Here is a 14,106-nt window from a genome sequence, read left to right on the forward strand (position 1 = left end):
GCCGCCGCAGGCCAGCGAGAGCCGTCCCCGTGCAAAACAATCCCAGTTGGCTGCTGGAAACCCTTCCCAATCCTCGGGGGGATCCGAAGGGTAAATCATCCGCCACGATGCACACGGGCAGCTCAAAATGCTGCCGGACACTGGCCGCGCCACCTGGCCGCGGGGCGAGGGTGGCTGCTGGCCGGAAGGGGACGGAGGATGTTGTACAAAGAGGCCGTGTCTGAAGTGCTCAGGGCTGGGCCGCTCATCAGCTCCTGCAACTCCTGCCCCTGATTCAATCGCCCCATGCAGGGGAAAGCTCAGCGGGGGCAGAAGAAGAAAGGGGACCCAGGAAATTTCCAGGTCAGATATCACACAAAAGGAGGAGCAGAGGCAACAGGGCAATTTTTCTCCTTCTCTTCCTCTATTGCTTTCTTTTTCTTTAAACAACCCCCTCCATTCACTATACTCTTGCTAAACGTCAGCCCTACCCACGAAGGAAAAAGAAACTTGAAGTTTTCAGCCACAATCACCGAAACAGGGCCAAATGTGGTTTGTCAAACTGTGGTCAGCTGCAGCCAGCAACAGGAGCTATTTATAACTATGGCAGTACTTCAGGGCCACGGAGATGAGGGTCATGCCAGGAGCTGCACACGTGCACGTGTGGGTCCATAACCTCAAACAACAGAAAATGCGATGGAAGATCTCCATCCCCCTTTGCAGCTCGAATCCCGAGGGCCAGAGATGGGAAGCGGTTCACCAACGGCACCTGCGTCGGGGGTCTTCCCTGGCCGAAGGCGGGCGCCCTCCCTGCCAGCCTTCCCCTCCAGCGTACGAAGATTTCAGCCAAGAAAGAGCAAACACCTCGCCAGGGAGCTGCTCCCCGCGCACCACGCTCCGGGCAGCGACGACAGCCCCCCCGACTTCCCAGCTACGGACCGCGGCTCTTCCTGCCTCGAAAACACGCTGATGGCGCTTACTTCATTCCGCTTTCCCTGGGGCCTCTCCCTTCCCTCCCCAGTTACCAGAGCTTTACCTAGCCGCTCCGCGTTGTTTGTTTAAACGCCACGGGCTCAGAAAGGACCCGGAGGGACGGAGCGAAGCTGTGGGAACGCCCGGCCAATTATTCCTCCTTCCCACTTCTTCCCTCCCCTCCTCCCCACCCGCACGGGCGCGCGCGCACACACACACACACACACACACACACACACACACACAATCACGCTTTCCTAAATGCCTCTTTGACAAAAGGCTCAATGCAATGATGCATCAGCGTTTCCAGGGCTGTTTTCTATGCAGAAAACAGGCCCTTGACTCAGATAAACGCCTCACTTTTTAGCCTGTTAAACAAAGGTACCGAATCGGCAAGCGTCTCCGAACCTGCTGGCTTTTCGCCTCCTTCCTAATTTGTGCAAAACTGAAAATGTCCCTGCCTGGGCTGTTTGGGACCCTCCCGGATATCCTAGCAGAGGAGTTATTCTACTCTTTTCTCCCCCACCAGCCCGATTCCACCTGTACAAGTTATTCCCCAAACGCTGGCCTGCCGTGACCTGCCCTTGGGCTGCACACAACAACAGTGACGCTCGAGCACAGAGCTCCAGAGCAGCAGGCGCCGCGGTGCCAGCACGGACGCGCTCCTCGGCGCGGCTCCGGGAGAGGGCAGCACCTCCCGCGGCTGCTCCCGTCCGGGTCTGGCACCGGGGCTGCGCGCTCCTCACGCTGCGCCACGCCGTTCTGCGCCAGCCTGCCCGTACCGGCAGAGGTTTCCTGCCCCTCTGCCCGTCCCGCGCCGGATGGGACGATGCCTTCTCTTTCGTGTTTAACTTTCGTATCGAGGCCCAGCCTTTCCCTGCGCTTCCCCCCCGGTCATGGAGCCGCACAATCTCACTTGCTAACTTCGTCTTGAAAGCCATCCCCACCCTAGGACTGAAAATACTCACCTAGAGCTCAGAGCCCGCACCAGTCTAAACCAGCAAGGGCCACACAGCTACCCCAGTTTGCACCATGCAAGGATTCACGCTCCCAAGAGCTTACACGGGTGTTTGGCAGTGTGGGTGTTTGGACGAGGCCCTTTCAGAGACCCCCCTGCTTGGGGGAGCTCCTCCACTAGGGAAGCTAAGTTTGAAGCAGGTTTGAACCAGGTCAAAAATTGCAGCAGGATACAATCAGACTGACCCCTATAGGGGGTCCTACAACAAAATAACGAAAATATGTGCATGCATATATGTATATATATAGATACTAATTTGACAGTCTCCTTTTGATATCACAGGCCAACATTTTCCAAACATGGGCAGTGATTTGGATGTCCCCATTAACCCTTAAAATGGAGAGGATTTTTGAAGAGTGGCCGGTTTGGACATCGCTGGGGAGCAGGCAGAAAGCGCTAGCTGCTTTTGACAATGCAGGTGCAGGTTTTGGCCAGGGTGGCCATGCCATAACATCGGTTCTCGTGTGCTGTTACTGGACCAGCTCCTACTTAGATGCCAGTGCAGACCACAGGGGTTTCTAGCAAATACATCAGGGCTCTGGAGGAGTGACTGGAATTTGCAGATTCAACTCAGGGAGTGCTTGGCACTTTTGTGATGAAGAAAAGGGATTCGTTCCAGCAACGTATCAACCTCTCTCATGAGGTGTTTGTGACATGGAGCTATGTGCATTCATATTTGAAAAGTGGGGAGACACAGACAGAAGAGACAAAGAAGCAAAAAACAGTGAAGGATTTTGCTACCTTTGCAACAATTAGAGGGAAAGGACAGCATGGGGGAGGAAGTAAAATGAACTGGCAAAAACCGTTCAGAAGGGGACAAATCTTGCTGAGAAGGGGCAGTGCGTTCCTGAGACTTTGATAAAATTAGACTCAAAGGGACGAAAAGCAGGGCCAGTGCAATAATTTAATGACTTTAATTGCTCTGCTGAGTTAATGGCACTGATTCCAATGGAACAGGTTTGACCCCAGTTTGCAAAGAGGTTAAAAATTAACTACTAGTCTGGCCAGAGCTTTAACCTTGAGGTTATAATGATATGCGAGGAAATAAAACCTGTGGCCCTGGGAGCTCAGATTAAATAGCAGAGCCTCACAGCTGAGGAAGCACGGCAAGCGAAAGGCCGATGGCACGCACGAGCTCACCTCGCTTTTGCATGAAGCTGAAGAGGTCATCTAGGAATTCTTTCCTCTTGGGGTCGCCGTCCAGCTCGTACAACTGCGCACACAAACAAGAAGAGAAGAAAATCGCTCATGTGTCCACAGGGGAGGAGGGTGGAAGGGTAGAGAGAAGCATAACCGCCCCAGCCTCGCTTCCCAAAGCCCAGCAGCCCAGAGCCCCGCACAGGAGGGTCAAGCCCTGCACTGGAGGCAGCTAAACCCACCAGAGCCCCGCGAGGGGGGAAACAGCATGTCACTCATATGAGAAGCCTCAGGCTGTGCACGCACCAGGGCCGGCCGGGGGGCAGAGCTGGCCGAGAAAGGGGAGAGGACGGCAGTCCGGCTGCCTGAAACCACCGCCTCTCCCTCTGCTTGCTGAAAGCCGAGAAACATCGCCAGGGTTTCCAAAGCGCTGTCCCTTTCCAGAAGCAGCATCCCCGGGACGCTGCACTTGCTGGTCCAAGCCACTCGGCTCCCAGAACATCGGGGCAGTGGCTAAAGTGGGAGGAGAAGGTGGTGTGGGGCTTGTCCACCTTGTCCACACCAGCCCGGCCCCCACCGCAGGGCAGGGTCCATGACCGGAGCACGCGGTTGTGAGTGGGGAGGGCGAGGTGCAACCTCCAGCCCCACCAGACTCCCGTGCAGGACCGGAAGCAAGCTGCGCGATCCCTCTGCCCCACTGACTGCTGTCGGTCCACAGCAGACTGCGAGCAGCTCTCCCAGGACAATAATGGGATCCTTATAAGCACCAGGAAGAGGTGGCAAAGCAGTCCACTTGCGGGCGCTTCCGAGGATTCCCAGGGATTGCCAGGGGCCCAGGAAGACACTGCGATCTCTCATCTGCAAATCTCTCCTACAACTCTTTGCCCTTTCAGTTCTCCAAGTTGCACATCCTGCAGACTCGTGGCCACGTGGAGATTTTGGCAATGTGGTCAGAGGTGGCAAAAAGAAGTGTCACCTACAGGTGGGTGCCCAAGTGCCCAAATTCCCAGGAAACCTGATTCGGAGGGAGCTGAGTGCTAAGTGACATAGGGAAGCTTTTAAAAAGCGATCCTTAACATGTGCTTTGCTGCAAGACAAGAAGAAATGCTGCAAACTTCAAGCAATTAGCAGGAACCAGGCCAGATCACGCACTCTGTGACCAGATCACCCCTCATTTGAGAGGCGGTGAAAGCTATTATGATTGCAAAGCTTTGGAAAACACCCTTGGCTGCGCTGCTGCCGGAGGTGACTGACATTTCACTGCTCCTGGCAGAGCTGATCTCTCTGAACAGCTGATGCACCCGTGGAGCAACACCCACTTGGTGTAATTAATGCGCTCTTGGGGCACACACTTGACATAGCTCAGATGAAGAGCAGTAACATTTCCTCCCCAAGAATAGGCCGTGAGCACGTCACAGCCTGCAGCTGTGCTGCACCTTTAAAGAGACAAGGGGGACATCGAGCGGCAAGGTTAACTGGAAAGGAGCTCCAGGTCCTGCTGTTAGGCACAGCAAACCCTGCACAGCCGAGCTCCTGGGAGCGGGGCAGGAGTTCTGGGGGGCACCCAACTGCCCACGGGGATGGGGTAGGGCGCAGCACCCCGAACAGCTGATCCTTCACTGGGCCCTTATGGTGCAAGGGCTGCACAAGGCCACCAGCAGCTCCAGGACCACGTGTCCATCCAAAGATGCCCACTCACGGCTGCTCCGCAGGAGGCTCGGCAGGTAACGCAGCATTCGGGGACCTGGAGGAGCTTGCAGTTACAAGAAACGTCTCCGTCAAAGGGCAGAAGTTGCTACTACACAACACACCCCGCAGACCGAGCCCTCCGGATGGCAAGGAAGGAGTGGGAAGAGGAAGGTCTATCCATGTGCACAAGGCTCTCGGCCTCCAGTTTTAACCGCTACTCTGACAAGCGTGCTGGCACGGAAGGAAGTGGCACGAGGTGTGCACAGAGGTCTTCGGGGCAGAGAGCGTGGGTGGCAGAGCCCTGGGACACTGTCAACATTGCTTGCCCCTGGCTGGCTGTGCCACAAGAGTGCCTTTCGCTCTGCTGCCAGGGCAAGGGGGACTGGAGGCATTCGCCCTGCAATTCACCCTCCAGTGCCCAGAATCATGGTGCTGCCACTAACCGAGGCAGGAGCGGCTCCGACGTTGCAAACCCCGCAATAAACCCTCAGCTCCTCCTGGAGAACGCAGATCCCCAGTTTATTTTTGGCATCCACCACGCTCTTGGCACAGAATGGAGCAATGCATCGACACGATCCCTCCTCCTGAGAGCCTCCGCACCTACCGCGCGCCTAAGCAAGCCGATGCCAGGTGGTTTGCAGGCTCGTACGCCACAGACCGCCTTTGTGGCCTTGGTTTGTTCAAAGGTGGGTGCCTGGAGATACAGCCCTAGAAAATCATTGCTGTGACAAGGTGAAAAGGAATGCGAGCTGCATCTCCCTCTCATGACTCCATGGGCACACAAGCCTACGACCGCTGGCCATCGCTGGACCTATTCTGACATGTCCTACAGTGCTGCTGGTTCCTCTCCTGCTGGAGACCTGCAGGACCGAAACCTGGTCCCCGTGACCCAGTCTTTCATTACACTTTGATTTCAACCAGCCCAAAGAAAAGCCTCCTCCACCCCAGCTTGGTGCTCCTCCGTACCGGTGGGTTTGCACAGATGTTAAGGACGTGGGCGGGCTGCTCTGTCTGGAGGGCTTCCCCCGCAGGATGCTGCGGCCCGCTGCAGTCTGTCCCGTGTGCCTCCCGTGGCCCTGGCTCCAGGCAAGCTTCACCTTTCACAACTTGCTCCCATTTTGAAAAGCTACAAATCTGGCTTAGGAGCCTGGTGCTGAAAGCAGGCTGCCCCCCCCCACCAGCAAGGTTTCGTGTCTGACTGTAGAGCTGGCAACCGCTTCTCCTGCAAAAGCAGTTCCCTTCCAAGCCTCCCTCGCAGGCTGCTTCCCACTGCCCAAGGCACGATTCCTGTAGTAAACCCGACAAGATTAATGAAGCTGGTGCAGTGCACTGCACCATGCAGAGAGCCTTAGCAATACACAACTGGGAAATGTTTTTATAAGCCAGGACAGGAAGATCTATGCAAGGCTTCTAACACAGACGTTCCTCGAGCGTCCATCTATGCTCCGGCCAGCTTTTGTCTCGGGACCCCACCCATTGTTTGACAGCCGAACACATTCCAGCTCTGATTTATGGCAGCAAGATTTGCTGGCCTGGAGAGCAAATTATACATACACACATGCACATTCATGCAAGCTGTGCCTCTCCCCAAGTTTTGAAAGCCCTATCCCAGCATGATTTTTGCCTGGTGGAGGTGGTCTGGGGAATAATCCCTCTCCCTGAACATCCACCAAGGAAAGCTAAAGAGCCGTCGAGCGCCGCAGCACGGGCCAAGCAACCTGGGAAGGGGAACCAGCTCCTGCTCTTGCCCCGGTGCAGCAGGGCAACGTGGGCAGCGCTCCAGCGCCCTGGACCATGAGCACAGCATGAGGTCTTTGGGGATAAGGGCTCGTTCCTCGCTTTTTGGGACACGCAAATTCAGCTGCCGCCGAGCCGCCTTCTCCTCCCTCCCAGCGCAGAGCCGGAGCCGCTCCGCTCTCCTTCCCCGGGAACGGACGGCGGAGCCCCCTCGCCCGGCTTTCGCCGGCTCCCCCGTGCCAAGCAGCCCTCGCTTTTCTCAATGACAATTTTGAACAACTGCCAGCGGAGCCGAGGCCGCGGGGCTGCCGAGAGGGGGCTATAAATATTAACACGTAACTCAACAGGCATGTACCGCGGGGCCACGAACCGCGCTTTGGCAGATTAGCACGTTAACCCCGTAACCGATACGGCGGCCCTGCCGGCGGCTCGCCCCGCGGGCCGGCCCAGTGCGCAGCGGCGCGCGGAGCCCCCAGCGGCGCCGCGGGACCTGCGGGGCGGCCGAGCGCTGCGGGCTGGCGAGAGCCGGGGCCAAAGGCCGCCCGCTGCACCCCGCGCGGGGGCCGCGCCGCGGAGGGATCCTCGCCCGCCGGCGGCCCATCAAAGGGATCAATGAGGCTGAGCCGATAGCAGGGGAAGGGCGCTACAGGAAAGCCATAAACCCGCAGTTCCCCTGGAAACCCTGCAAAAGCGCGCCCCAGCCCTGAGCAAACAGCCGGGGAAAGGTCAGGAGCGGCCGTTCCCGCCGACCCGGACCCCTCGAAAGCCCCTCTCTCCCACGCCGAAGCCCGGCTGGCGCGGCGCCGCGGCCCGTCCCGGAGGCTGGGCGGGCGCCTCCGGTCCCCGGGGCGGCCGCGGAGCGGGGAGCAGCCCCGGCGGCACGCGCCCGCGGGAGGGGACGGCGCGGGCACCGCCGCGGCAGACGTGGCTTTCGGGCACGGCCGCGCAGGCTGCTCCCGACCAGCTGAGGGATCTTGGGCCTCCGCCAATCCGGCCTCCTCCGTTTCCTCGAGCGACTCGGAGAGCCGCGCGCGGAGAAAGGGCTTCCCCGGCACGCGCTGCCAAGGCCCGCCGCCAGCCGGGGCCGGCAGCCTCCCGCCGGAGCGGACCCCCAACCCGCAGCCGCGCGGGCGCAGAGCTGCCTCCCGTCCCCGGGGCGCCGCGGCGCTCGCCGAGCCAGGCAGGGGCCGGGAAGGGGAAAGCCCAGCGCCCGCGAGCACCCCTGCTCCACCACCGGCACCTTGACGGTCCTTGGGAGAGCTGATTAACTCCCCCCGTGCTCCGTTATCCCCCCGCTTACGGGGGCGACAGCCCGGCCTTACGGGCACAGGCAACGGGAGGATGAACCCACGCGAGACGGCGCTGCCCGAGCCAACGCCGGAGAGGGCACCGTCCCCCCGGGCCGCCGTGCCGGAGGAGCGACGCTGAGGCTGCGCCGAGCCGGGAGCCGTCAGCCCCGGCACAGGCGGCGCTGCCGGGGTCAGGCCACGGCGTCGCGCCTCCTGCCGCCCTCTCCAGCTGCCACGCGGAAACCAAACGAGGCTCAAGTTTTCGGGAGGCTGGGAGCAGCGCAGGGGGACTTCTCTGGCCTGCCTCCCTGCCTCGCCGCGGCGCGGGCAGCATCGTTTCCCCCAGCCTCTTGCCTCCGAGCTGCCTCCAGCGCCCGCGGCCCGGTTGGGTTACCCAGAACCTCGCTTCTGTCTTGTCTTCCCCAGCAGGGAATTCCCCGCTGTGCCCTGCTTCCGCTCCTACCCAAAAGCCCCGAGCCGCGTCCCGGCACCGGAGGGGGCTCCGCGGCCCCGCCGCCGCCGAGCAGCTCGCGGCTCGCTCCGGGCTCCCGAGCACTTGTTCTCCCGCATTTCAGACAAAGGAGCGGAGAGGAGGTGGGATGAGGAGGCAGGAGGCTTTTTTGCAGCCGAGCCAGCTGATTAAATACACATCCAGGGAGGGAAAAATGTCGCTTAGCAGAGGGGAGGGGAAGGCTGGAAAAACATCACCCTCCTGCTCTGCTGCACCGGAGCGGGGGATGGAAAAGGGAGCTGCAAAAAAATAAAAGTGCCAGGAAAGAGATGTGTGAAGCGAGAGCTCCCCGAGCACCGGCTCCTGGCGCGCAGGAAACGCTCCCGCACGGCTAGGAAGGTCACTGGAAGAAAGCGGAGGGGCTGGGGTCAGGGAGCCGGGCTGTCAGATAACACATGATCAAACCGCTCACAGAGCGCGCTTGTTCTCGGGGAGCCAGAGCGCTGAATAGGCGCTTTGTTTCCCCCGCGCGGGGCCGGGGCCGAGGACGAGCCCAGGGCAGCGCGAGGACGGCCGGGGGCCGGCAGGGCTTCACCTGGCGCTGGGGAGACCCGGTCCAGCGTTAGCCGCTCGCCCCCGGGCGAGGCAGCGCGGCGGGCTGCTCCGCTCTCCGCCGCGCCGGGCGGCCGCGGAGGCTGGTTGCAGGGTCGTGATTCACCGCAGGGGCGCAGGTATAAAGCGCTAGTAACAAACGCGTCCGGGCCGCAGGACCCGCGGCACAACCATCCCACGGAGCGGACCCCGGCGAGGCAGGCAGCAGGGAGGGTCACAAGCAACCTATTAGCCTGCAGAGCTCTAAAAATTGATTAGCCATTTATTAAAAGGTTGGTTCATTCAATTTTTATAAAAGGCAGCCCTTAAATAAAGTTCCTCGGGGCCTCTCCGCAGAGTGCTGGGAGCTGGGGGAAGTAGCCTTTAAAGCAGAAAGCCAAGTTTTGCATTTCGGGAAGAGACAAACGCAATGATTCATTCGCTGCCCTGAAACTCCTCTGGGCTCCTCCGGGCTGGACCGGGGGCGAATGCCAACGGCACGGCCCGCGGAGCGCAAACGCCCCCGGCGCAGACGGGTCAGCTCTGCCGGGCAGGACTGCCCCGGCCTCGAGCACGTGCGGCTCCCAGGGAAGCTCTCCCCAGCTCTTCCCCCGCACGCAGACATCAGGCTTTCGGGAATCACCTCCGAAAGCCTTCCCCGACCCCTCGGCTACGGCAGCAAAGGTCCGGGAGGGCTCAGCACACGCGGGGTCGCACTGAGGCTCCGGGCTGGGAACGCCGGGGGCCCTCGGGGCCGCAGGCTGCCACGGCGCGGGCGCTCCTCACCCCGCTCCCGTTCAGTTTCAAAGGAAACGGCAATGTACGAATTTAAGAGTGTGAAAGAAAGTCAGCTGCCAGCTGAGGAAAACGTGCATCTGCTCAGCTGCGGGGGATTAGCGGGAGCGCGGCGGTGGGCCGGCCGCGCGCGCGGATCGTTAAATGCACCTTTGATCCTCGCTGCTTCCCGCGGGCAGACAGCGCTGACCGGCCCGCGAGACTGCGCGCCAACGAGCCCAGACGTTGCCTGTGCCAAAGTCTGCTGACCGAGCAACCCCGTTCCCGGCCGGCAGAGACAGCCGCGCTCACCTAAATACTCTGGGATAAAGCGGCAAAGGAGATTTCTGGGCGCTGTAATGCGGGCAGGGCCGGATGCTCGGAGGAGGCCGCTCGCCCCGGGGTGGAGGCAGACCCGGGTGCACGTGCGCGCGGCGCCATCGGCCGCTTTGGACCCACGGGAGGTCGGCGGCTGACCTGGCCCCAGGTTTCCTCCTCCCAGGGCAGAGCCTTCGGGGGAACCCGAGACCTCACCGAGGAGTTTCCCTCTGGAAAAGGCACCGCCTGCGGGCGCCCGCTCCCCGAACCGCGAGAGCGACGGCCCGAGGCGAGGTGCCGCGCAGCGCGGCGCTGCGGGCTCCCCGGCCCGAGCCCCTGCCGGCGCGGCGGGTCCGCCGCGGCACACCCGGCCAGCGCTGCAGGCTCCTTTCGCAAGCTGCGACTTGTGGTTTCCAGCAAGATTTCGACAGCTCCGCAGGACTCGGTGGCGGTGGCGGAGGGTAACACGCCGCCCCCACGACCACCCGCCGCCCCGGAGGCGCCGCGAGCTGGCGCCGGGCCGAGCCGGAGCCCGGCAGCCCCGCGGCTCCTCTCCGAGCCTGGGGCTGAGGCCGCCCGCCCCACGCCGCTGGGAGAAACGATCCTCCTCCAAGAGCCTCCCCGATATCCTCAGCTGGCTCTGCGCGTATTGCCAAATCTAGCAAAACGGAGAGCTCTACGGGCAGCTCTGCCGGGAGCCCGGCCGGCGAAGGCGAGCGGCGGCCCGGGCAGGGGCTAGCGGGGAGGCCGCCGAGCCCCGCGCGCCCCGCGGCTCCGCTGCCAGGAGCCACCGGGCCGCCCCCAAAAGCGCCTTTCCGCAGCATCCGCAGAGCTCGCCCCTCGCTGCCGGGGCAGCGGCAGAGGCAGGGAAAGGGAAAGAAATTAGTGACTTCCACAAAGCCTTCGCAGGATTTCCTTGCATTGATAATATCCTGGTTTGGCCCAGGACACCTCACTGACAACGCACGTTCCCATGCGCCGCCGCGGCGGGAGGGAGAGCGCCGCGCAGCCGCGCCAGCCCCCCCGCCGCTCCTCCGGCCTCTTACCAACAACGAAACTCAGCAGCACTTATCGCAAGAAAGCTTAGAGATCAGATCTTAAAATAAAAATTGAGGAACCGAAAGCTGCTCTCGCCTCGGCGGGCGGCGCGAGCCCGCCCCTGCTGACGCCGCCGGGCTGAAATCGGCAGGTGCAGAAGCGGCGCCGGACGCGGCTGCGCTGCCCAGCGCCACGCGCAGCTCCTCGTGAGCGAAATCCAACTGCCGCCTGCGAGGCTCCGTGCGAAGAGAACAGAGGCTGTCAGGCGGCAGCAAGCCACGAGCAATCACCCCTGCCACGGCGTGCGCGCTTGACTCAATAGACTTACCTTTCGTACTTAGGCAGGCTATAAGGAGGTGGAAATAACTTACTCGGTAAAACAGCTGCCCCGAGAATATCCTGCCAAAACGGGGACGCCAGCGGGGAGCGGGGAAGGAGGGGGGCCAGCGCCAGGCGGGCGCGCGGGGCGGCAGCTCCCAGGGACGGGACGCCCGCTGCGCTGGTCCCGCTCCCTCCCGGTCGCGCCGCCGAGCTGACCGCGAAGGACTACGGCGCCGCACGGGGCCCCCAGGCCGGCGGCTTTCCCCAGCCCCGTCGCCACCCTTTCAACAGAGCCTCGCTCAGCACCAGGTGGCAGATGGCCGTTTCCAATAGATCTATAATTAAGTGAAGGAGGAATTAGGCACGCTGCAGGCAGACGACGCTAACCCTGCACCCGCGCACCCCGGTAGGCTCCCAGCCTGGCGTGCGGTGTGGATGACCGGATTAACGTTTCAAACCAGATTACGTGGAAATCCCAGGCCGTTGACTTTAAATGGGCTTGCTGGAACGCGGCCGCCTCGGCAATGCCAGGAATGCCGGAGAAAGTCGTCCGCGCAACAGCACCCGCGGGCCCAGCCCTCCCCGCGGTACGTGCCGAGAGGGTCTGCCGCGAGGGCCCGAGATAACAAACCATCAGATACAGGGGGAGGGGACCGGGGCTGCCTCCATCCCACGTTCGGCCGCGGAAGCAGCCTCTTCTCCGCTAAAAGCCACCCTGCGAGGTGTAAGCAAAGCCGGCAATTACCGCAGGGAGGGGAAAGCGACACCAGGAGCTGCCATTTAATGAGGCTCCTGGAGCGCGGCCCCTGCAACTTCAGGGGTTTATGCCGGAGCCAGACAAATCTTTTAATCAAACCGCTCGGCTGCTGCCTCGCATACAGGAGCCTTCACACCCACCCAGCCAAGGCTTTATATAGATCCCCTCCCCTGGAAAAAGCGAGCAAAGAATTTGCTGGGCTTGGTCTGGCAAAGGCGAACGCCGAGCCCGCAGGCTCCCAGCACCGATAGCAGCAACTGCTTCGGTCCCGGGCCCAGCGGCACGAGCCAGGCTCCCCTCAGCTGAGTTAAAAACAAAACGGCCCCTCCGGATGTCTCGGCTCCAGGTTTTCAAGACCCAGGGAATCATTTGCAAGTTTTTCTTCCACCCTCAGGAAAGCCAGAAACTCACTTCTTTCCTCCTTCCTTTTCGCAGCCTGCGTTCGGGGCGTGCAGGCCGCGAGCAGGAACGGCCCACGCACGGTGACGCTCGCAGCAGAAATCGGGAGAGCCCCCTCGAGCCGCTCCAGCGAGGCCTCCGGTTTATGTCTTACAGGGGTCCGAGAAGGTCAGAATTTCTACGTTTAGGAAAAAAACCACAGCGCAACCAAACGCAGGAGCTTTCTGAGAAGCAAACAGGGCGAGGGGAGCAGCGACGCCGGCTCCGGGCGGCAGGGACGCGTTTCAGCGGGGCCGGAGCGCTCGCTCTTCTCCGCAGGGAACGCGTCTCCCTTTGTCCTCCGCTGGCAGCGCAGGGGGTGAGGCAGGCGAGGAGGAATCGCATACGCTAAAAAGCGATTTAATGCAGAATAAACAAGCGAGCGGTGCTTTCAATGCACGCCCAGGCCTGCGCCGACGCTTTCCGAACCGTGCGGCCCTCCACAGAGAAAAACCTGCCTTTTAACCCCCTCACAAGCCCCAAACTCGCCATGCAGAACTGCCGCCTGCAGAGCCGCCGCCAGCGCACCGGCCCTGCCATTTCTCCTCGTGCTGCTCACACGTAGGGCCCGGATTCGGGGCAGAGGGGGACAGACGTTTCTTTAGAAATAGAAAGTACCTCGTAAAAACCAGAGTGGTTGGTTACAAGCCCTGAAATAAAAGTGTTTCAGATGATGTTGCTCGAACGTGGTTTCCCATAAAATCATGCCTTATTCACCGATCTAAGGTATCTGCACGGCCTGGAAGCCGAGCAGCCCGGGTCGCCCGGGCTCTGGGGCCGGCAGAAACGCCCCGCGTTAGGTACGGCATCCACCCCCGGCCAGCCTCCCCTCGCTGCCAAAAGGAGCCCATCGCTTTAGCAGCTGTGCGGAGGTATCGAGTTTATCTGGGGAAGGGCAACGGGAGCTGGCCCCGGCCCCAGCCCCGGCCCCGGGCGCGGGTCCCGCGGGCGGATCAGGCACTAGAGCACCCAGCTTAGGGACGCGTCGCCTTTCGGCTGCAGGGTCCTGCCCCGGCGCCTGCCCCGGGGGCGCGCGCCCGGTCCCCTGCGAACGGCGCGGCTGGACCCCCCGCGGCGCGCCGGACCCCGCGGAGGGGCCGGGGCTCAGCCGGGTCTCCCTCCCGGCCCCGGCCCCACCGGCGGGGCAGCTGCTCCCCCAAAGCAAGGGTTAAACGAAGCCAAGAGGCAGCGAAGGGGCAAAGTGTGTGTGTGGGGGGGGGGTCGGTTCCTTACGAACTCGCTGACGAGCTTGAGGCTTGCCTGGGAGAGCAGAGACCCGACCGAAGGGAGCCTCACCCGTGCGTAAAAAGGGCATGTCGGCTTTTGTTGCTCCATTGTAGGCGGACGTGTAAGATAGAGTCCACTGACCGGCCCTGCGGGATTCTTATCGTGTGAGCTCAGGCGGCGGCGGCGGGAGGGCAGCGAGGGTGCCGGGCCGGGGGGCCGCCGACACCAACCCGCCCGCAACGGGCGGCGGGACCACGGCCGGCGGCCTGCGGGAGAGGGAGGCCCGGGAAGGCGGGCGATGCCGGGAGGGGGCCGGGACGGGGAGCCCGGCCCGCCTGGGGCAGGGGGAGCCGGCCGGGGCGCTGCGCGG

At 62.0% G+C, this 14,106-nt stretch overlaps 1 protein-coding gene across 2 annotated transcripts in view; it reads right to left on the reverse strand.

Moving 5' to 3' along the window:
* Positions 1 to 14,106, reverse strand: part of ARID3A (AT-rich interaction domain 3A) — a 45,734-nt gene that overhangs the window by 7,135 nt on the left and 24,493 nt on the right. For both annotated transcript variants that reach the window (XM_068919633.1, XM_068919632.1), the window contains exon 4: positions 3,110 to 3,182. In XM_068919633.1, the coding sequence (XP_068775734.1) occupies positions 3,110 to 3,182 (73 nt within the window). The remainder of the gene's footprint in view (positions 1 to 3,109; positions 3,183 to 14,106) is intronic.

Source organism: Struthio camelus, chromosome 26 (genome assembly GCF_040807025.1).
Source record: "Struthio camelus isolate bStrCam1 chromosome 26, bStrCam1.hap1, whole genome shotgun sequence".
NCBI classification, from domain to species: Eukaryota; Metazoa; Chordata; class Aves; order Struthioniformes; family Struthionidae; genus Struthio; species Struthio camelus.